This window comes from Mixophyes fleayi, chromosome 1 (genome assembly GCF_038048845.1).
Source record: "Mixophyes fleayi isolate aMixFle1 chromosome 1, aMixFle1.hap1, whole genome shotgun sequence".
Classification (NCBI taxonomy): domain Eukaryota; kingdom Metazoa; phylum Chordata; class Amphibia; order Anura; family Limnodynastidae; genus Mixophyes; species Mixophyes fleayi.
In genome coordinates, this window is record NC_134402.1 from 231712208 (window position 1) to 231735588 (window position 23381).

At 37.7% G+C, this 23381-nt stretch overlaps 1 protein-coding gene across 1 annotated transcript; it reads left to right on the top strand.

The window, feature by feature from the left end:
• Positions 1 to 3624: 3624 nt before the first annotated feature.
• Positions 3625 to 21452, top strand: SMIM7 (small integral membrane protein 7). The gene is made up of 5 exons (XM_075207243.1): positions 3625 to 3753; positions 9190 to 9231; positions 11508 to 11560; positions 19136 to 19226; positions 20896 to 21452. The coding sequence occupies exons 1-5, from the start codon at positions 3728 to 3730 to the stop codon at positions 20909 to 20911; spliced, it is 228 nt and encodes a 75-aa protein (XP_075063344.1). The 5' UTR covers positions 3625 to 3727; the 3' UTR covers positions 20912 to 21452.
• Positions 21453 to 23381: the final 1929 nt, after the last annotated feature.

The window sequence follows — 23381 nt, forward strand, 5'->3', positions numbered from 1 at the left end:
ATTCCTGTATACCAGAAGTTAGGAGTAGGTATACTGGACTGGACTCCGTACTGGAATCTGGACGTGGGAACAGGAAGGACCTGACCCCACGACCAGAGACTCAATACCGCCAAGAACTCAGAGGAATAAAGTACCACAACTGGGACTGGGAAGAGGCAGAACTCAGGCAGAGACTATACAGGGGGTGGCAACCTCCTGAACAGAATAAGCCTGGAGCTGGCACTGGACAACTCAGAACCTGAGGTAGGCCTGGAACTGGAAGTAAGTACCCCAAGACACACAGATGGCTCCAGAAAGTGTATGACTCAGAACAACAACCTACTAACCCAGATAACCAGTAGGAGAGGTAGGAATAGATTGATGAGAGGAGGATCCACACAGAAAGTAACGGCTGGAAACTGTACACAAGCAGATAAAATGAAGGTGAATCCACATGAGGAATAAATAGCCAAAGTCTTTATTTTAGCAAGCAAAATGAATCTGAATTCACACAAAGAAGTATATTTACTAAACTGCGGGTTTGAAAAAGTGGAGATGTTGTCTATAGCAACCAATCAGATTCTTGCTTTCATTTTCTAGAATGCACTAAATAATTGAAAGCTAGAATCTGATTGGTTGCTGTAGGCAACATCTCCACTTTTTCAAACCCGCAGTTTAGTAAATCTAGTCCAAAGGGTTAAAAATCCATATAACAGCAACAACATAAAGCTGAATTCACACAAAAGGTTAATTGTTTAAAATCCATACAACAGCAAACAGGATGAATAAACTCACTCAGCGAGTAAATAGTTGAAGTCCATGTATTAGCAACAGGATGAGGGTCTCTTCACTCACAGGATAAATGGTTGAAATTTGTATACAGCAGGCAGGATGAAGTAACAAACAAACAGCAATTGTGGTATTCTGGAACTAGAAAAGTGTTGCACTGGCAATTTGCTGAGTGTAGGAGGAGACTTTTAGAGTCTGCACAGGAAGCTAATTGGTGGATGAGATCAGGTGTTCAGACTCAACAGGGTGTTTAGCAAATGTCTCACCCAAGATGACAGCCTCCAGTGCTGCAGACAGAAGTCACACTTGTCCCAGAATAGAATGCTGCCTTCAACCAAAAGGGAGATGTACGATGATATGGTACCGCCGAGTGGTGTAAACAGGACTAAGACTCCGATTCGTGACACCCTCTATCCATGACCTCTTCATCCCCAACTTTCTTAAACGTCTTGCCTTCACAGAAACCTGGCTTTCTTCCACTGATATTGCTTCCCCCCACTGCACTCTCCTATGGGGGCCTCTCTTTCACCCACTCTGTCAGACCTGATGACTGCCCAGGAGGAGGGGTGGGCAACCTCCTTTCCCCCAATTGTACTTTTCATGTCACCTCCCCTAAACCCTTCCTTTTATTCTGCTCCTTTGAAGTCTACTCTATGTGTCTTGTCTAGGCCATCCATCTCCGTGTCTCAGTCATCTACCACGTCCCTGGTTTCACTTCCCAGTTTTTTGATAATTTTGCTGCCTGGCTTTCCCACTACCTCTCTTAAGACCTCCCCTCCATCATCCTAGGTGACTTTAACATCTCAATCGACCCAGCGTCCATCAAACTTCTTGCCCTTTCTTCCTCCTTTGGTCTCACACAATGGATCTTCTCCCCCACCCATGTATCGGTCACTACCTTGATATAGTCTTCTCCCATCAATGTGCTCTTTCTGAAATCTCCATTTCTCCCTTCCCACTCTCTGACATTTCATCATGTAGTATAATTCACCTTCTTTCATCCTCCATCTCTCCAACTCTTGCTTTTTTCCCTCAGATCCCCTTACATTGGCTCACCCCCATGTGTCAACCATTTGTCTGCCTGTTCCCTTTAGATTGTTGTTGGATTGTTCTAGTGAGCAGGGCCCTCTTCCCTCATTTTAAATATGGACAAGTTTTTGCGGAAAGAATGTCCAACCTCATCGACAAATAATGATGAGCTCAGCATGAGCAGTGTTGTAGAAAAAAAACAATGATTGTAAAAAGGCAGTACAATGTAGAATACATTTAATATGGATTTTCGTGGTGGGGTGAATAAGCAGCTCCAAAACCAGAATGCGTAATTTGCAGAGAACAACTTTCAAGTGAGACAATGGTACCAAGTAAACTGATTCGCCATTTAGAATCAAAACATTCTAGTTGCGTCAACAAGGACAAACAATATTTTCAGCGGCTTTTAAACCAAAATCTAAAAGAGGCAATTTATGAGGTCATCCGTCAGTTTCTGACAAAGCGTTAGAAGCTAGTTACCATGTTGCAAAATTAATTGCATGTCAGAAAAGCACATACTATCAGTGAAAGACTTATTAAACCAGAATGCATGAAAATAATTTGAATAATGCTTGGGCCTAATGAAGCTAAGGAAGTGAGCAAAGTTTTGTTGACGGCCGATACTGTTAAAAGACGTATTGATGATATGTGAAATGGGGCTGGGTACCTTAATCCGATTCAAAGAAATCCGACACTGCATACCCAGACAGGAACACACCAATGGTGTGTTTCCCGGCAGGCTCTCGAGGCTCCATAAAGTCTGCCTAAAACTGAATAGGAACAATGGCCAACCATTTGTTAAGCCATAAAAGCTAACTCACTTAAGCCATACTTGCCAAATCTCCTGGAATGTCCGGGAGACTCCCGCATTTTGCGAGAGTCTCACAGACTCCCAGGAGAGTGTGGCAATCTCCCGGATCTACCCACTTCCTAGTGAAGTGGGCAGAATTAGGTCCCAAACGCCGCGATTCCCGGTGAATCGCGGCGTTTGGCCCCACCCCCCGCTGTCAAATGACGTTTGCGTCATTACATCACGAGGGGCGGGTCCAAAATGACGTGCATTTTGGAGCCCCCCCCATCACGCCCACCTCCCCCGGCAGGCTCCCGGAAAACAACTTTCTAAAGTTGGTAAGTATGACTTAAACTCAAGTTCCATTCCTGAAGTCCCATAAAAGTGCTTAGCAAGCAGTTGGCACAACTTCTCTGAGTACTTCCAGGTAATCGTTGTAATAGCCCAGGTGAAAGAAACTCTCCTAGGGAATATGTTGCAAAATCTATTGGTACCTACAGAACCCACCTGGCAACATTTAAGGACAAGTAATACAATACATGTGAAAACATACCATCCCCATACATGCTAATACAAGTCAATACAATAATATGGGGAAGAAAGGATAACAAGTGGGCTTAATGTTTATTTTCAATATGCCCAACACCTTGCTCTCTCCACAAACATGTGATTGGGGACTTTAATGCTACAAATGTCCCATAAGTCAGTTTCACTTGTGACATACTTCAATTCACTATTTCAGCAGCAAAATGCCCCATCATCACCATCTATTTATATAGCGCCACTAATTCTGCAGCGCTATACAGAGAACTCACTCACATCATGTTGACACTTTGTTGAAAATTACACAACCCCTCCCCCAACAACATACATTACACAACATTCCCTCCCAACATGCTTTGAACAACACACTCTGCATGTTACACAGCTTCTCCAGCATACATTATTACTATTACACAGCCTATGAAGACTCCACTAACGATCACAGTGACTTTTGCATCCAATCTCCATTAGCTGCTTGCAGCCAAAGGGCGGTCACGTGCCACAGTGACGTCACTGATCGTAGTCACATGACGGTGACGTCATGAAGGTCCCTCTGCAGGATAGGAACTAGCTCTAACCTACGGTTGATGTGGCAGAATGATCGGGGACCTATTGCTGTTCGGGTGAGAGCGGGTAGAGGGGGCTTCTGATGCTGTACGTGTAACGTTAGAGCGTAGTGCTTTACTCCCACGTCATCCGTGTACAGACACGTATTATGGTCACCCTACGTGTAAATATAACACTGTCACTCATTACAGGTCATCAGTGCTACTATTTATACATCTTTCTTGGTACATGGCCTCCCCACACAGCCTGCGTCCCCCAACACCTATCACCTATCAGTGCATTACAGGAGACGTGTTGTGCTAATGTCACCGGAAGCTGCGTGTCCTGTTGCTATGTACTGTGTTGTTAAATCTCCATTACTATATAGTGGAATATTATTACTTTTAGGATATTAAATGTAGCTGATTTTTAATTTTTCTACATAGGCAGCACATGGGTAATTTTGTAGTTGGCAAAACAATTGTCATTTTGCTACTTTACCTTTTATAGCAATTATAACTATTGTCAGACCAACTGCTTTCAGGGAAATCATGAAGTTCAGAGTCATACATTAGTTTAACACTACGTTATCTATGGTATCCATATGAAAGGTGTCAAAGTTGAATCAGTGATTTAGTATGTGTGTGTGTATGTGTATATATATATATATGTTGTAAAATAGCTTCTGTAATAGTTTTAGTATTTTTATTTTATTTGCACTAAGCATTAAAACGATATTCACAAGTAGCAAGCCTATGGGCAACCCAGATAGGAGAGTAGAATGTAACCACAAAGATTAGGAGAGGAAATGGCATTCTGCCATCTGCCAGCGGATGTATCAAGCAAAAGTTAGGGTATTTGGGAGCGGTAAGTAAATTATAAGCCATGCAGATATGTATTTATGTCTGCTGCTATAGATAAAATGTATGCTTAACAGAAAATTAATATTTAAGTATACATTTTAACATAATAAAGTACCCATATCCATGAATGTACAAGTGCTGGTCAGACAAAGTGAACAGCTTATTTACATGAGTATGTTAACAATGCTGCAGTTCACTGTGAAAGTGATGGCACAAATATTTTCACTACTTTGAGTGCCTCCTTAATTGTCACAAGGGCACTCTGTGGTGATACCACATTGCAAATTTTTCATTGCACCCAATAGAGGTGCACAGCAAAATATGCAATGTTGGGGTACGGTATTATCCAGAAATGTGCGCAGCTGAACATAGTGGATAATTGAATTTCCCCCATAGGATCTTACATTGGGCAGATTGAATGATTATAATTAAGCAATGTTTTTACTGTGCATGCTCAAAATCTCAAATCTAATAATATATTTAGATTTTTCTGTGTTTGTACTAATCATTTACTAAAAAAGTATTTTAGAATTAGATCTTCCAATTATTAGTACCAAGTGCACTATGTAAATGTTCAAAAATGTTTTGCCCTACTCCCTCCACTCAGGAAAGAAACAGGAAAAAGTGCTCCCGGACTGCCAGGACTTGGCATGATTGCACTATACTCACTCCTGGGTGGCTTTCGTTCACCTGTAGTGTAAGAAGAGAGCCAACCAGGATTCTTTTCCGCTGCTGGAAAATGTTAAAAAGCTTATCCTGGAAGAGCGGAAAAAGGCAGATAAAAATATGTCTGTTTTTAATTGATTCTGTAAATTATAGCCAATTAAATATCAGGAAGAGATCAAATGGGATTCTGTCCCAGTAGTTGATGCAGCTGCTGTTCGACTGGCTAAACATGGGACCATTCCACTGGAGGAACCAACCAACTTTAAGGATGTTAGGGAGAGAGAGAGAAGATTTGAAGAACTTCTGTAGTTTGCATTCATTCTCTTCTCATTCAGCAATTTGCTCTCACCTCTATTGCAAATTCATTGAAGATTTGGATTAGCAATTTAAAAGAAGCATTCAATTCTGAACAGCAAAGTGAGCATTAGTATGAACTTAACCGGATATCGGATTTGTGACAGTTGACTTGGTCAGAATGATGTAAAGGAAACATGTATAGGTCAGTAAGATTGAGGCCAGGGGGTATATTTACTAAACTGCGGGTTTGAAAAAGTGGAGATGTTGCCTATAGCAACCAATCAGATTCTAGCTGTCATTTTCTAGAATCTGGTTGCTATAGGCAACATCTCCACTTTTTCAAACCCGCAGTTTAGTAGATATACCCCCATGACTTTTAAGCTGTGAAGGGAGTATGCCAAAGGCGCTTGGAAATAGTGAGAAGTCAGAATCTGAAACTGCTGGAAAAGATACCTTAAAGTCAGTCAGAAGATATGTCAAACCAGAGAAGCTGTGTTGGCGACCTGGTTCACCTAAGCATACCTGTAAAGAGTCTATTACAGACAAGTCTGTTTCATTAGTGATTTCTGAGAACTGTCTTATTGAGTTCAAAAATTCTGCAAAATAAGATCTTTATTCACACCTATATACCCAGGTCAAGAGGAAAAAAGACAAATTACTAATATGAAAATCAGTTACTGGAACATTAGGTAATCCATTTAGTTCCCAGAGAAGAGGTTTAGGGTTTTTTCTGCAGTCCAGTTTTGTATTAGAAATATATATATTTAATTTTCTCATTGTATGTTCCTAATGTAAATATTTAGAGATGAATGTTTAACGTTATTGTTCCAGGATGTTATCTGGTTTTTATAATAATACTAGTTATACTTGTACAACTCACAATTCATTATTCAGCCATCATTTCCTTTCCCTTGCCTATATTCTCTTTATCGCCTTGCAGAGATGTCCTGTTAATGTAGTTGCATGTTTTACCTCAGGATTCTCTCAGATACAACATAGAGCAGCTTTCTAGGATCTATGAAACCTTAGAACTTATGCTGGGAAATCAGAACTGTAGAGAATTTCTGATGATTTGTCATTCCAGTTGTAAAAAAAAGAGAAGTCAAGTAGCGTTTAGAATACCTGCTGTGTATTAAAATGGAAATTGCAAAATTATTAAGATTGCATTATGGCAGGAAAAGAGACCCCTCCGGAAGCAAAAGCTCATTCCACTAGGGAAATAGTTGCATTGTGAGCAGGTTATGCAAAAACTTCGCTTGTGACTGCAAGACGTGGGCAGCATCTTGGCCCTCTCTTGTATTTCCTTTCTCTGTAATACCAGTTATTTACCATTTGTATTCTACCATAAAGAAGAGATTGTCCTATTTTCAGGTACAGGAAGTTAACCCATTAATATGATGACATGGATGGATACTAGGAAAGTAACATTATACTGAGTATTGGGTAACCACTTTATATACTTTGATCATGAAATCAGAAAATGACTGTAGGACTGATTATTGGAGTATATGCTTTTTAATCTTAAGTGAACAATATTTATTTTTTATTTTCTTTAATTTCTTTAAAAGAGACATCCTTCAGCAACGACACAGTATGCTGGGCAGGATTTGTTAAAAATGTAAACACTTCAGTTATATAAAGTATATAATTTATCTCACTAATACTGCTTTGTTTTACAAAACTGTTTTAATAGGTTAAAATGCTAGTTAATCGTAGCATTTCTGAAAAGAGGCAGTGGGTATAATATATGGAAAGCATGATTTATGCAGTGCATTTATATATGTGTATATACATGTTTTTGTGAGTCAATGCTTGCACAGATGCACACACAAATTGAGCAAGTTCATGGTCCATCTGGGCATCTAATGTTTGTGATCATTGTGGTCTTAAGGTGAGACTCAAAAGCGCTTATGTTGCGCAATTGAAAAGGTCAGCAGTTTGCAACTTACTATTTCATTTCACCCATACCCTTATTAAATTACAGTTTTAATTTTTTTTATGAACCTGTTTGACCCCCTTTATGTTCCTGAAAGTAAAAGTACATTAAAGTTGCCTTTATTTCAAGTGACATATATTTTAATGTCCTTTTTTAAATATATTGTATTACTTGTGATTATTTATTCAAATTGACACAGGTACCGGTAAATGGTCCACAAATACAGTTTTGTGATGTTACACTGCCAAGGTTTTTGTGTTGTGCCTCCTCGTGGAAATTTGACCCCTATCGTATGTGCTTGATATCCCACATGGTACACACATACTTCAACTTCTTGGCACCAACAGAGAGAGATGAGGATGTACATGATGTCTCTCATTGATGCTGTCCCATATTATTTGGAGTACCAATATAATTGGAACTTTAACACCATTAAATGACATTATGGATCCACCTGTTTTACAAAAGGTGTAATCTGTAGCTTGTCTCAAACACATACACAACAGCCATATTTTCAATGATGTATAAATACGGCCACGCAACAAAAAAATTACAATGTTCCGTTTAGAAGCCTAAGGGTGGCCACACAAGTGGAGGCTTTGGCAGCCATTTTGGCACTCTGAGACCGAACACACACGTCTGGTCAGAATGGCAGCTGATTCGGTTGTTTAGTGATCGGGTCAAGGAACTTGATTTACCGCCTACTGAAAGTGGGCCACACATGTTCAAATCTGATCAGCCGTCCAAAATTGACCCAACTTGCATGTTGTGTACCCAACCAGATAATCTTTGATTATTTATAACCCAATTTAATAATAATTCTTTGGTTGGTGATCCCTATAGCCTCAAAAAGCAAACGGGAAATGTTCTTTTAATTACCAAACATCCAAATCTGTAAACATTTTTGCCAGATGTGTTGATAGCCGATATGCACTGATCTAAGGAATCACAATTCAGGCATGTGCTCCTGCAGTTTTGGAATTAACAGTGATCCTAGCCATGTACAACAAGATTCATCAATCTGCCTGTTTTCCCTCCATACCTGATCAATTCCAATTGGTGTTTGATTTGTTTTGATGAGTCTCCACTCAGTGAAATGGTTTATCATGTTGGTCAGAAATCACCCACTGAAATTGTGCTGAATGTTGCTAGCTAGATAGTTGTTAATTGTGTTTACAACATGATTAGATCTCTACAATATGGCCCCAAACATATCTGTGTAAATTGTCCAAAGATCTAAGCATACCAAATCTTGTCTGATAATTGGCAGAGCAATGGAGACAGCTACCTCCAGTTTGTCTTTTTACATCTAAATTTAATATACATTGAACACGTGTACCCTCCAAGGACGAGGCGGAACAATTGGGGAATATGATCACAATACTTTATACTGATTCTATCGAAATCAATAGGATTGTATCAGGCATGTTGTGAAGTCCAAAGATGACCGCTATCAGCCTGTGTGTGGTCATTTTTCAGCCGCAGTCAAAGGTGATCTAGCCACTCTCCATCCAATTTGGACACCCACATATGTCACCAAATTGGAGTAACAGGATTGTAACTGCAAAATCTGCGGCAAACTGTCCAAATAACAATAAAAAAAGATAGGGTTACACCAAATGCACTGAACCAATCACTTTAATTAGAGTGAAAGCAAAAGAAAGCAAGCTATTTCAATTACCTTTTCATCTATTTTATTTATTTTTGTTGTTATTCTTCATATGTATTCTGTTTTTATTTCTCCATGGCAGGACACTGCTGGTGAATGCAGGAGCAGTTCTAAACTTCAAACTGTAAGTTTACATTGTGCTTCTTCCACTTTAATGATATTGTGAAGTCTAGACCTTAATTACCCTAGCAGGCTTATTCATGCAACAATACATTTTTTTTTTTTTTTTTTACCTGGGTCTAAAATGAACTCACATTTCTGAAGGAGGGAATTCCTAAAAACATAGCTTGTTTGGGTAGTTAAGATCTGGGGGTGAGAATCCTTGTTCTGTGTTTATTATAATTTCAAATTAAATACACGAACATACCTTATTCTGCACACTTATTATTTCTCTTCACATCTGCTTTAAATAAATGTAAGCTACCGTATTGATCACCCTGATGATATTAGATGGAATCACATCAATAGAATAGTACTATCCAATCAGAACATTTTGTGAAGAATGGCTGCAGTATTATTATTTACTTCTATAGTACCATCATTTTACAGTGCTTTGCAGAAAATATTTATGCATTCACATCAGTCCCTACTCCATTTGCTTGGCTAATTACACTGTTACGTATACATTACATTTGTATATTCTATAGTGCTCTTGGCTCAATTGGCAACAAATTTTATATATATATATATATATATATATATATATATATATATATATATATATGTGATTGTGTAAATGTGTATATGTATGTGTGTGTGTGTGTATGTATATTTATATTTCTACTATATAAATGCCTAGTGGCGTGTGGGGAAAAAAAACCAAAACAAGCTGCAGCGCCACCTGCTGGGCAGAGTTATACACTGACCTATATATTTCTTGAAGGAGAAGTGGTTGGTGGTTGCCAGGGGTGACAGTGGGGAGTTTTTAACACCTTAAGTAGCTTGATGAAGGATGAGGTGATGGAGAAAAATGATAAGGTGGTGACATGTGGACAAAACCACGTTAAAAAAGGGCGCTTGCGTCGGGAAGTAACGCTCTTCCCCTGAGGAGGCCTGGGCTATGGCCCAAATGCATGACAAGAACCTTTTTAACACCCTAAGTAGCTTGATTTGACTAGAATGCATGAGTATCATGCACGGGTTAACTTGTGTGTGTATAGATAGATATATATATATATATATATATATATATATATATATATATATATATATATATATATATATATATATATATATATATACACACATTTCCCAATTGTAAAGCGCTACAGAATTTGCTGGCACTATATAAATAAATGTTGATGATATATATACTCTTTAAAATAAGTAGGATATACTTTCCATATGAACTTATAGGAGTTGTGTGGTGTACCGTGATCTTTAGGTCTATATGATGTGCAAAATGCTTTCTTAAAGGGGAACTGAACTATAAAAATATTTTTGTATGCATTTCCAAATATTGTTAACATTTCAAATTCAATTTTGTTTAAATAAATGGAAATATATTTTTTCTATCTTTTCTCTTCTTCTTCATCCACTGTGCTAGTTTCCTGCTCAGATCTTATAAAGCAGTCCGTTAGAAGCCGTTGACCTCATTATCTTCCTAGTTGTGGCAGCCTTTCTCTGTATTATGCCTCTCCATTTCTCTGTCTTCTGTTTATTTAGCCTGGATAGATCTTTTTACGGTTTACCCTTCCTTTCTAGGAGTATGTACGTATGAATACACAGATGCACAGTATATTTTTAAGCTAAAAAATATATAAAAGCTGATGGTATAAGAGATGTTCAACAAAATTAAATATTTAATAACCCCCCCCCCCTTTCTATTTATCAGAATGACAGGTGTCCAGTGCTTCCAATAAATTGGGGCTTATTTTGGGTTGAGGGCACTGACTGAATGATTGCTACAGCCATTCAGTCAGTGCTCTAGACACATGAGAACAATCAATATATTGGAAGTGCTGGAATTAAAATTCTCCTGCCAGATGTTTCCAATTGTAAAGCGCTACGGAATTTGCTGGCGGTATATAAATGTTGATGATGATGATTTAATTTGGAGAGGCACTATAAATATGGCAGTAGGATGTATCTTTTAGAAAGTATTCATATTGCAATATACCAGCCATGTATTTAATTTTTTGTAACATGTTATAGTATTGTGATAAAACTTCAATTCAATTAAAATCCATTTCACATACCCTAATTATATATTGGTATGTTTAATTTCTTATCAAGCTTTTCATCTATCGCACTTATGTTTTAATGACACCTGCAGCTCTGTACTGTGACACATGAATGTGTCCTAACCTGCTGGTTTGGAGTTACAGAATTAAATGAGAAATAGCAGTAACCTTTTACTTCAATGGATGTTTACAAGTTTTTCATTGTTTATATTCTTAGGAAGAAAAGAGAATCTCAAGGATTTGGAGATGATCCTGCTGAGGCAACCACAGGTCAGTAAGGAAATATTGTTGGTGATAAATAATTCACCGATTTGCCTTATGCTGAGGAGGAGCGCAATTTTTAAGGATAGTTGAAGAAAACAAGCTGAGTATTTTACAACTTATATTTCTGTAATTAAGATTTTACTTTCTTTAACAATGACATGTTGTTTATTTATTTTTTTTGTACATTATAATGTAAATCCAAACAGGAAAATGAGGATGTGAAAAAAAAATAAAAAAATCTCAATACATTATATGGTGTAATACACTGGTTCCCAACTCCAGTCCTCATGGACCCCTAACAGTGCATGTTTTCCATATATCTTTGCTGGAGCACAGGTGTAGTCATTACTGACTGACACATTTTGAAAGATCCACAGGTGGTATAATTATTTCACTTGTGACCTGGAAAACCTGCACTGTTAGGGGCCTGAGGACTGGAGTTGGGAAACACTGTTGTAATACTTTAATCAGTTCATGATTTCAAAGATGTGTTTCTAAGGTAGGAAAGGGGATTCTTCAGGAAGGGGAAAGCCTAAAGGGGTTATAAGGGGAAAGCTGAAAGGGTAGAATAGGAGTGGGCACTGTGGTAACTTTCATCCATCCTAAACAGAACTAGTAGACTGTTAGCACATTCTTTCGATGCCTATAGTTGGCATGTCAAAAATATAGAAGAGATCAAGGAAGTAGCCACCAATCTCCTGAATTGTCAATTACACTTCCTCTAATCATCTTTTATAAAAGCAAAATGGGCAGGAGGAAACAAGATGTCCGTTTCTAAAGTAAGTTAGTTTAGAAAGATTAGGCATTACTTGTAAAGGAATTTTTAGGATAGTGGCTCTTTTTAATCAAGCCATGGGAGCCAGGTTGAAGTGAATGGTGCCTTTCATTTGCATAGTATCTTGCTCCTTGTTGCCCACAGACAGTTTAGGAGTACTCCTAAAGTTTCTATTAAGTATAGGACACATTGCCAGCCATATAATTCAGTTAAGTGAGATTGAACAGTGAATTGAAATGAGGAAGGCAGGTAAAAAATGGAAGTGTTCGGAATAAGTATAAGAGTTGGGGGAGAACATTCATCTTAATGATATTGCAGCCTTCAAACGAAAACAGTGGTTGGGCCCACCATCTTAAGTCCACCATAACTGTTGCCGGAAAGAGGATATAATTCACTGGGAATATTTTGGATAGGTCTACAAAATATTTTATAGAGTTCTTTGCACAAGTAAATGAAAAGGAGGCTGATATTATGGCCTGATGCATGATCTTGGAAGTATTGCAATTAATCCTCAAATTGGGGGAGCATAAACAACACTGCTACATGCCTGTGTTATTATTGGAAGGGGAAGAGATAAAAGAAACATAGGTAATTCGTGAATGCGGTTTCTTTAATTTTGAGAATTCCCAAGTTAGGTAGCCTGTATATCTGTCTTCAAATGTGTCCGTCTAAGGAAGGGTTTTAAAGTGAAAATAAAAATCACTGGGGATAGGTAACAACCCTGTCTCTTCCCATTAGATATTATCAAATGGGGTGAGAGGATTGCAATAACTAGAAGTCCAGCATTTGGGTATAAATAGGGGACAGGGACCCTTCTCATCATGTTGTCACCAAAGTCCACGAATCTTAGAACACCTTCCATGAAAGCGCAGTTCACCTTGTTGAATGTATTCTCTGCATCAGTTGACAACAGCATTGTGGGATCTTTTGTATGAGACATAACGTTTTGGTAGTATTGTCTCTTGCCTCTCTAAAGGGGACACGACCCAACTGGTCCAAATGTATAAGAAGCGAGGGACGAGTAGATCTTTATAGATTTTGTAGTAAGGCAGTGTAACTGTTATATGACCGCCAAACACTACATTTCTGTAATAGACGTTCCTAAGGCCAGGGCATCTACATTCAACAGGAAAGGCATTCCAGCTACCTAAAGATGTGAGGAGCTAAGAAGATGTAATATTATCCAGTGAGGTGTAATGTTGTTGAACAATATTGATGACCCTCTCAGAAGTGAAGTGTCTATTGTTATGAGAATCTAGAAAGTGATATATTGTTTCAAAACATTGACCAGGAGACAACAATATTTGTTAACATATTTATAAAAGGCATGCTTACACTGATAAGGATTTATTAGTGTAAAAATTAATTGAGCTCTTGCCGATCAGGGAATCTCAGGCAATGCCCTTCTCACTAGGGTTTGTTACTGTACCTCTTCGAGAAACCCTTATTTTCTCTACTTTTTAAGGATTGCATCATATTTATTAAAGTACCCCTAATACTGCCCTTATCCGCCTTCTAGATTGTAAGAGGAGTGCCATTAAGAGTGGTGGTCTCTATAAAATACTGTCTTGCCTATATTATACAGGGTCCTGCAAGAGTAAGTAATTCAATCTCCAGGAGGGAGGAGAAGAGAGAATCAGGGAGAGAAAAATAGGGCCATAGTCACAGTATTTTTGTACAATTGGGAGGGGGAAGGCCAAGGAAGCTTTGCTACAAGGGAATTTGTATAAAATGAGATACTCTCAAGCTTGTAGCTGGGCAAAACGTATTGGGGAGTTAGTGAGGGACATGAAAAGATGTGCACCTGATCTGAAATAGACTATTATTGAAACAATATAAATCGGAGTGAATTATATGTCATACCATAGCTAGTCCCATAGTGTATGCATAGAACACTCTACCCAGAAGCCTATGGAAGGAGAGGGTCAGTAGTTTGTATGTAAAGGGAAAAGAGAGAAAAGAATAAATGAGAAATAATACTCCACCAACAAAACATAATCAACTGATTAAGGCAGATCTTAACTGGTTATGGTGCCCAGGGGTTTCAGCTTCCCATTCCATGTTATTAAGGCCCCTGGGTAGCTCCAGATTTTGCTCTGCAAGTTGTCACAAACTTTGTGACAATGTCCCTGAGACAGGAGGTTTCTAATGATGTCACCAGATGGGTAGATAGTAGGTTGTGGATGAGCACCTCTATTCAGGTCAAAATAGTAGATTTTGAAACCGTATACCATAGACTTGTACTCTAGGGCTTGTGGCCTGGCAAGTTACTCTTTATCATTGATATTCTTTATTCTCTTCCATCTGGGACGAAGATGAGCTCCATATTCCCCTCAACAAATAATCAGGAATAAGATGGTGGCCAGATGTTGCCATTAAAACAAAGAATTACAGTACACCATTACCTCTCCTGTAAAAATGAGGTGCTCAAAGATCTAGAAGCACATGACATACAGTCTTTGTTATAGTCTGGGTATGATATATAGATGAGCATGAGAGCCTCTCAGGTCCTTGCAGTCAGAGGAGCAGATGCAAAGCCATTCTTGTTGGTCTGCAGTGTTTTAGATATTGAGAGATGCCTATTGGTGTAGACATAACACAGAGAGCCAATTTGGGCATCATTGGGAAGGAGATCCAGATGAGAAAACAATTGAAGATCCCTGGGTACATAAGATGGCTGAGCAGCAATCCTTCTTTGTTAAAAGGTACCCCATTGGTCTTTATTAAAAGGTACCTCATTGATATTTAGCACCTTCACTTTTAACTAGGTTCAGGAGCAGTTTCAAATCCCTGTGCATGTGCAAGGTGTCTGGTAGGATTCTAACCATGGCACTATCAAAATCAGTTTTATGTGGGGCTGTTCAATCTCATTCACTCTTTCATCTGCACATTTTCTAATCTTTGCGGTGTGCATTTTTCACTCTGCTTACAAATGCCTCAAAGTATGTTCTGGTAGGCAATGATCTAAGATACTTTCTAATATTTAGCTCTGCTCCTGTGTCCGCTGAGCCGTTAGACAGGCTGCTTGATTTGAAATGTGATTTGCAGAGCTTTCTCGGTGTAGCTATCATGGATAAGAGAGGGCTATTTTTGCCAACAATACATGTGACCCGGAAAATTATTCAGAATTTGAAGCGGAAGTAACTCAAGTACTCTTGTATTGCTCCGGCCCCCACAGTCCAGAGAGATTGTCTGGCACCACTGTGGAGGCACGTTGCAGCTCCACATCAACAGCCCTCTTCATGAAATATTAACCAATTTCCTAATCCTTCCACAGAAGACTTCTTATTTCTCCAATAATTAAGGGATTTAAGGTAAGTACCTCGACATTTGAAGAGGGAGCTAAGGGGAGTATCTTCACGCTGCCATGTCAATCCATGGTGCATTGTTGAAAGAGTGTATCTTGTCGTCCAAGGAAAGGATCACATGCAGTCCTCTGCCTACGTCAGTCCACTACTTTTACCATCCACCTGACGTCAACAGTGAAATCCCTGGTGAGAATAATTTGTCATGCTGATCATTTCAGTTGGGGGGGGTGGTACAGGGTTATTTGCAGAATGTATGCAAAGTGATGCACACAACCTTGAAACACTTGTGGCCACCATTAAATACATTCTCCTAGAAAATTAATCTAAACCACTGAGCAATAGAGCGTCTAATCACTTATAGAACAAATTATCCAGTGTTTGATATTCCATACTTTTCCCCGTCAATTTTACTAGAGCATTCCCTGCGCAACATGCCAAAAGCACTCTACACTGGTGATAAATATTATAATTACAGTATGTAATCGTCATCATTTCTCCTACCAAATTAGTCTCTTTGAATTTGATGTTGGAGATTGCAGTTTTGCAACTGACTCTAACCGGCTGTTTCACACAATGGACCAGTTCAAAAGCATTTTTTTTTCTTGCATCATTAAGTGGATGTTCAGTAGATAAGATGTAAGCATGCTTAACATAATCCTATTGGGGAAATATCCCTCGTCTGCTCATGTGAGACTGTACATTGGGCTGTTATTACTACCCAGATATAAGTCTGTGTGCACCATTTGTATATTTATCAAATGTACATTTGGTGTGTGGTAAAACAAAACAAGACTGTCAAATATGTTGTGCTTTTGCAATCAGTATCTACAAGCTTAAAAAAAGCAGAAACGGTATTTTGCAGTATTGTTATTTTAACATATACCATTGTAGTGCACTTTATATTTATTAGGGGAAGGATAATCCCATTACTGAGTGCTGTATCATTAAAAAGTCATGAGTCTGTAAAACATTTTATTTGCCATTTAGTGTACTGTAGCCTGGAGGTGAATCTGTTTCTACAGTTGTCAGTGGGAAGGTCTATGGATCAGCCAAATGCAAAAAATAGGTAGTCCAACTGTGACATCTGCAAGCTATAAGAAGGTATTTACCTCTTTCTCTGGTCAGAATGATAATGGATGCCATCAGTTAATAAGAAATTAGCTTATTAGAAGACGAACAACCTTTTTGGGGGGTTCCCTCTATCTCAGTAAAATGCTATAAAAGTGCCATAGCTAGAACAGCCCTGCTATTACCTTTCATTAATTCCTTCTTCTTTGAAGGAACAGGGGTGCCTAATTTTGGATTCAGCCTGCTCTACAACATAACACTTTAGTTAACTTGATTCAGTTGCACTGTTGTAGTGCGTGCATTAAGTCTGTGCTGTCCAGATATTATTATGAAGATGGCAGTATTTATGTTTTAGCTACGTGTTTGCAGGTAGAATAGTTATAAAATAAATTGTTATCCATTAGCTTCTATAGTGCTTTCAGGAAAGCTGGGGGATATCAAATGTTTGAAGGGCCTTGAGAATGCTAATAATATATGTTTTTGTTTTGTTTTTTTTAGATTGATGTATTGGGTCTTATTAACACCCCTCATTATTCATGTTTTTTTCCTTATACATTGTAATTTGAAAAATCCTGAAAAAAACAATTACAAATGTCTTGAAGAGAAAGGTCAAAAAATAATATAATAGTATTTAATATGTATAATGAAAACCGTATTTGTAATAAAACGCAAGGTTAATACTTTCTATATTTATACAACATGCAAAAGCACTGTAAAGTATTCACATGTGTCAGGATGTGCCCTGTGAATGCGACAATGTGCACATTACATTTGTAGGAATCTTATGAGCAGTAAAACTTGTATGTGTGCTTTCTGGCCTGTGTGCTCCACAACCTTACTTGAGGCATCTTCTATAATACCATATCTGTATTTGGAAGTCAACAGTCAAATACGATGGATTGAATTGAAATGTTACGATGGATTGAATTGAAATGTTACGATGGATTGAATTGAAATGTTACGAGCCACATAAAAGTGACATTACTGTATATGGAAAAAAAATATTTTGCTTAAACTACCGACTCACAAAAAGGGGAGCCTCAAATATACGGTCTTCTAAATCAGTGCAAAGTGCCAGAACTATAATGGCCCCACTTAGCTAATCTTCATGTGCGTATGTGGCGTATCCTTCTAAACAGTGGGTAAGTTAGCTCCTTTTGGCACAACAGTCGCTGAGCAAGCAAAAGGTAATATATTGTACAAAGTTCCAATTTGCATCTCGCTTGCAGTGCAGTGGTTTAAAATAACCAGGAAACTAAGATCAGACACGTGGGGACTGTTGTAGTTGATAATTGTGTACATTATCTTATTTATAAGGCATCTATTTACAGGGCATTTGTTTGTGGGTTTGGGTAGTTTAAAGCACATTGCTTTTTTTTTTTTATCCTTTATGTCATTTAGATATAGTTGTCTACTCCCTTGGAATGTTCAAACTCCCAGATTAGGGTGAGAGACCTTCCAGACTCCCAAGAGAGCAGGCAATTCTTCCACAAGGGTCACTTCCTGCTTTCAACACTGGATGGACAAGGGCATAATAACAAAATTATCATTGTCATATGCCTTGCTCCACGCACTTGATGATGCCAGTGGCATAATCACATCTCACCCATTTCCTTCTCCTTCGTACCTCCCCTCCTCATCTCTCAGGGAGGCATGAAAAGTAAGCAAATAAACATTTAGACGTGTGGACCCATCACCTGAGAGGGTTTAAAGCAAGCCTGTCCAACCTGCGGCCCTCCAGGTGTTGTGAAACTACAAGCCCCAGCATGCTTTGCTGGTAAACAACCAGTTGATAGCTGGAAGGGCATGCTGGGACTTGTGGTTTCACAACATCTGGAGGGCCACAGGTTGGACAGGCATGGTTTAAAGGATAACTCAACCTAATATGAAATTGTACTTTTGGGTGAAGTAAAGCAAGATAAATAAAAATAAGAAAAAAGTACTTCACTCCATTCCCCTCAATCCTTCAATCCAGTGGGTACATCAATAGCCTTAAAGGTCAAAGCAGACCTGCTGGTATGGATGGGAAGCTGTCAGGGAAGGTCTTGAAAACATTGCTAGAAATTTCAAAACAGCCACCCCAAACGAGAGTCACCTACTTGGACCGTTATAACCAGCAGGGGCACTCGCCGCACAAGTGGATCATGGGAGCAGAGGTGAGGTAAGTACATTTTTCTTATTTTATTTATCTTGCCTAACTTCACGCAAAACATTTTTAGTTTTGAGTGTAATTATGAAGACCATATCAAAATGTTAAATTCAATGAGGGGGATGCTCCTAAAGCAGTAATAGGCTTATTTTGCTAACGTAGGTGCACAATGATTTACAGGAGCAGTTCACAAATGCGTAATGTGGGTATCTATGTACAGAGGAATAGTCACATTTTCTCTCCAACTATAATTATATTTGGTTTTTTCCTGTCCATTTCAGGTGAGAACATTCGGGAGTTCCTGCTCAGTCTCCGCTACTTCAGGATTTTTATCGCTTTGTGGAACATTTTTATGATGTTTTGTATGATTGTGTAAGTATGACTAGATACTATGTTTGAGGTTGTTTTCTCTACGAAAGAATAACTGGGATGTGCGTGATCAGACTGAGAACACTGGATATATTATTCAGTGGCCTATTGCAAGCCCGCATTTTCAGCAGTTTAAAGCTGTGCTAAACAAACCTGTAGCAAAATTAGGAACTCTTTAAAAGCAGCTAAAAAATGCCATGTTTAGATTATACTGAAAATTGTATAAGCCTTTTTTGTTCTCCCTTGGATATATATATATATAGAGTAGCTGACAGAGCTTTGCATACATTGTCGAGTATTTGTACACGGATTACTTTACTCAAATTCCTCACAGTAGCTTTAGTACAAAAAACTGTTTAGAGATAGTGCTTCTTTTAAATGCTAGTCTGACAGGAAAACTTTTGAAGGCTTTCAATACCATTGAAGTTTTAAGTATATTTAAGTTATTTTTCTTTAGGAGAAAAAATGGCAAAACAAAGGCCAGTACGACACTGTCCTTAAGCTACACTATGCATTTGTCCTGACATTGCATTGCTTTGAACCCCAATAGGAGCCTGATCATCAATCAAAATCAATTAGAGTATTATCAGGCATGTTGGTACATGCGTTGTAAAGATGGCAGCTATTGACCTACCTGTGCTTTCATCTTCCAACCACACTAACAGGCCTTAGTGAAGTCGTAAGAAATGTGGCTGCTTGACCTCTGTACAGAATGCCTGTATCTCGTCAACATTGGCTAAATCTGTATGTAGCCAAATTGGTCACAGATCCTGGTGCTCAGCCTAAGCAACAGGTTCAGCTTGTGTAGTTATAAGATTCAATATATCTTGGATCTAATAGAATTTTATATGCTGCCTGCCATAGGATTAAAGATCAGATTATTTAGGTTCTACAAAATTATACTGTGCAAAGGAGATTTGTAAGGTCTAAAAACATGCAGAATATAGAAATAAAAGGTAAAAACTTCTTTCAACTCTCTGCTCACATGGTGGCAAGACTTTGCCCCCAGTTTTTGTGTGCACGTTGTTCAATTGTGCAAAAGTATGTGAATGTAAAGACCAAAAATCGCTCTAAACGATCTTAAAAAATGAACTGCCTTATTATAAATTTATATGAAGTGTTCTTTACAATACAGTAAAACAATTTTGTTGATAACCGGTTCGAATGAAACACATTCCACATGTATGACCACTAAGTTGGCTGCTGGCAGGAATGAGCTGCTAATGTGTTTAAAATATCATGTATTCTAAATAGTCTCTCATTAAACTCAGGCCAAACTCTTTAGATGTGTAACTGATGTTATATAGAAAGTTCTCTTTTGTGATTATATTTTACAAAAATAGTTTTCATCAAGTGACAAAATTCAGAGCACGATAAAATATTGTGAAATTGACTGTGCTATTGCTCACCACCTGTATAATTGCCGTATTATGTAGTGTCTTGATAATTTCCGGTTGGGTTACAATATCATACTGTCATCTATGTCCATTTGTAGCTAGTGCAAATTATATAAGCCCAGTATTGCTAAGGCTTTCATGTTACTTGATCACTAAGCATGCATGAATTCTATGTCTATTCTCCATGTTTGAAATATGGCCTTGATGTAGCCTGACATTTTTTGTACAATTCACTTTGATGGGCATGTATTAATTTTCTTATGTTATGTTTTCAGGTTATTTGGTTCATGAATATACTCGATGGACTCCGTGAATAGTTCTTGTTTGGCTATGCTGATTTTGTAAACCACAGTCATCTTCGGCTCCTCCCTCTGATACCAGTGTACTATTTCTATAGGGCCAAGGCCTAGCTTATTTCCAGATACCTGAAACCTGTATACTTGTATATAAGGGACTATTTTGTGACTTGCAGAATTCTGCAGTGTAAAACTAAAGACTCTGTCAACAAACCTATGAATTCTTGGCAGGAGCAGGAATGTTAAATAGAATTGTTTGAGCCACAATCAGAAATAATATGATATGTGAAATTACTTTTATGCTAAATAATATTTCAAAACCTGAATATGCCCTGCTTCTTTATTAGTAATGAACATCTTCCGTATGTTAACACTAACTCATGCTGTTAGTGAGGTAAGGGTTATCTTTCAAGGATAGGCAACACAAAATGAACCAAAATGTCCTCATGCCAACATGTCTTGAAGAGAAATCCTTGTGAGTGATGAATTTTTAAGCTCCTGTAAAGTAAATTAATAAAGAAGGTTCCTTGTATGTATTTCCTCTGCCTGGTTTCTTCCTTGTGAATTTGATATCCATCCAAGTGTGTGTTAACTGTGCCTTTGCTACTTATTCTCTTCACATATTTTCTGACAAGTACATTACAAACAGATTAAACAGGAGGACCGTCAACTCACTTTATATAACGAAAATGGTTAGGTCTCTTTAGCTAGACTGCAAGAGTAACCTAAAATGCTTTCTGCTTTACTCTAATTAGCATTATGTGATTGAGGCAACAAATGTAAACAAGCCAATAAATCACAATTTTCTAAAGAAGGTCAATAATTTTAACAAGCAAAGCTCAGATTGTGGACTCCTACAATATAGAATGACCACATGCTTGTCATCAGTATAAAGACAACACATTAGTACTTGTATATGTTGGAAGTATAGCATTTTTCCAACACCTATAAATAGAAAGCAGCTGCTTTGTTGTTTTTCTTAATTACAGAAAAAGCATGATTAAATCTTCACCCAAATGTATCTGTTTATAAATGACTGCATCCCAATTACTCACTTCTGCCCCCTATGATGATGCCACACAGGGCTACAAAACCCATGTTTTGTGGCTACTTCTAATCTCTGTCCTATTATTGTGTAGGTCAGACATGCTCAACCTGTGGGAAAGCACCCCTGTCAGGATCCTAGAACCTGTTTTTGGGGTCTCCTGGTTTTCAATTATGAAAGACATTCTATTGGGCACTAGACCTTTTGGGGTCCTAGAAAAATTACACACTGAAACTTGGAGCCACAGCTGAAATAAGGTTGACAATGTTGTTATAGCTGCAAAATGCTAACAAAAAGATTTTAAATGTTTGAGAAGAACCCCAAAATCTAATTAGATTTTAATGGGAGGCAAAGTTATATGCTATATTTTTTTACTATATACTCTTTGTGCTTCAGGTGTTTAATGCCCTCTTCAAGTAAATACCTTCTATTCATTTGGCCTGTATTTATTCCCTTATGGGACATAATGGCGGTAGTTTCTGAAAGTTTTTTACATTACATTCTATAAAACCCATGTATGTGCCACGTATTCCATTATGCACAAGGTAAAAATATTTTTTAAAACTTATTGTCTTAAAATACAAACAAGATGTAACTCTGCTACTAGGTGTAAAATAGACAAATCCTACTTTATACATATTAGATGGGTCTTTTGGTTGTGGTTGGATCCTTTTGGGAGCAGCATGCTCTTATAATGGACTTCTACATTAAAAGGAAAATTATTTTATTTGTAGATTTATATTTATGCTATTATTGTTGAAATTGATATATTGTTTATTTGGTATTGTAGTGTATTTTTCTGCTAATATTTTATTTTAGGAAATTATACAATTACTTACATATTACAAAGCTAGCAGCTAAAAGATTCTGTAAGGTCTATACCTGACCATGATGAATACTTATTTAAGCTAAATCTGAATTAACTAAACTAATGATTTGATATTTGTGGCAATTTTTTACATAATGGCGATGGTACAAGGGAAGAGTGGCAAATATAAACTGGAAATGTTAGACTGATTTTCCTTTTAAATGTGTCTACTTTCCAGCATCTAAAACTGTATAAATAAACCCAAACATACAACTGCAGAATGTGTTTAAAAGATATATATTTTGTCTGAAAATTTGTATTTTCTGGATATGTAAGTATTTAGGTATAATTGCCAGTTTTTATATATCTAGAGATGGAGAGACACACATTTTGAAGAGGGGATGTAAACAGCGGTATGCCATACTGCCTCTTATCCTATGGCCTTCATTGAAATTCTTTTCACTTACGTTTCCAATACAGCCCAAAAATTCCACTTTCAACACTGTGTGTGTGTATGTATGTGTAATATATATAAACATATATATATATATATATATAAACATATATATATATATATATATATATATATATATATATATATATATATATATA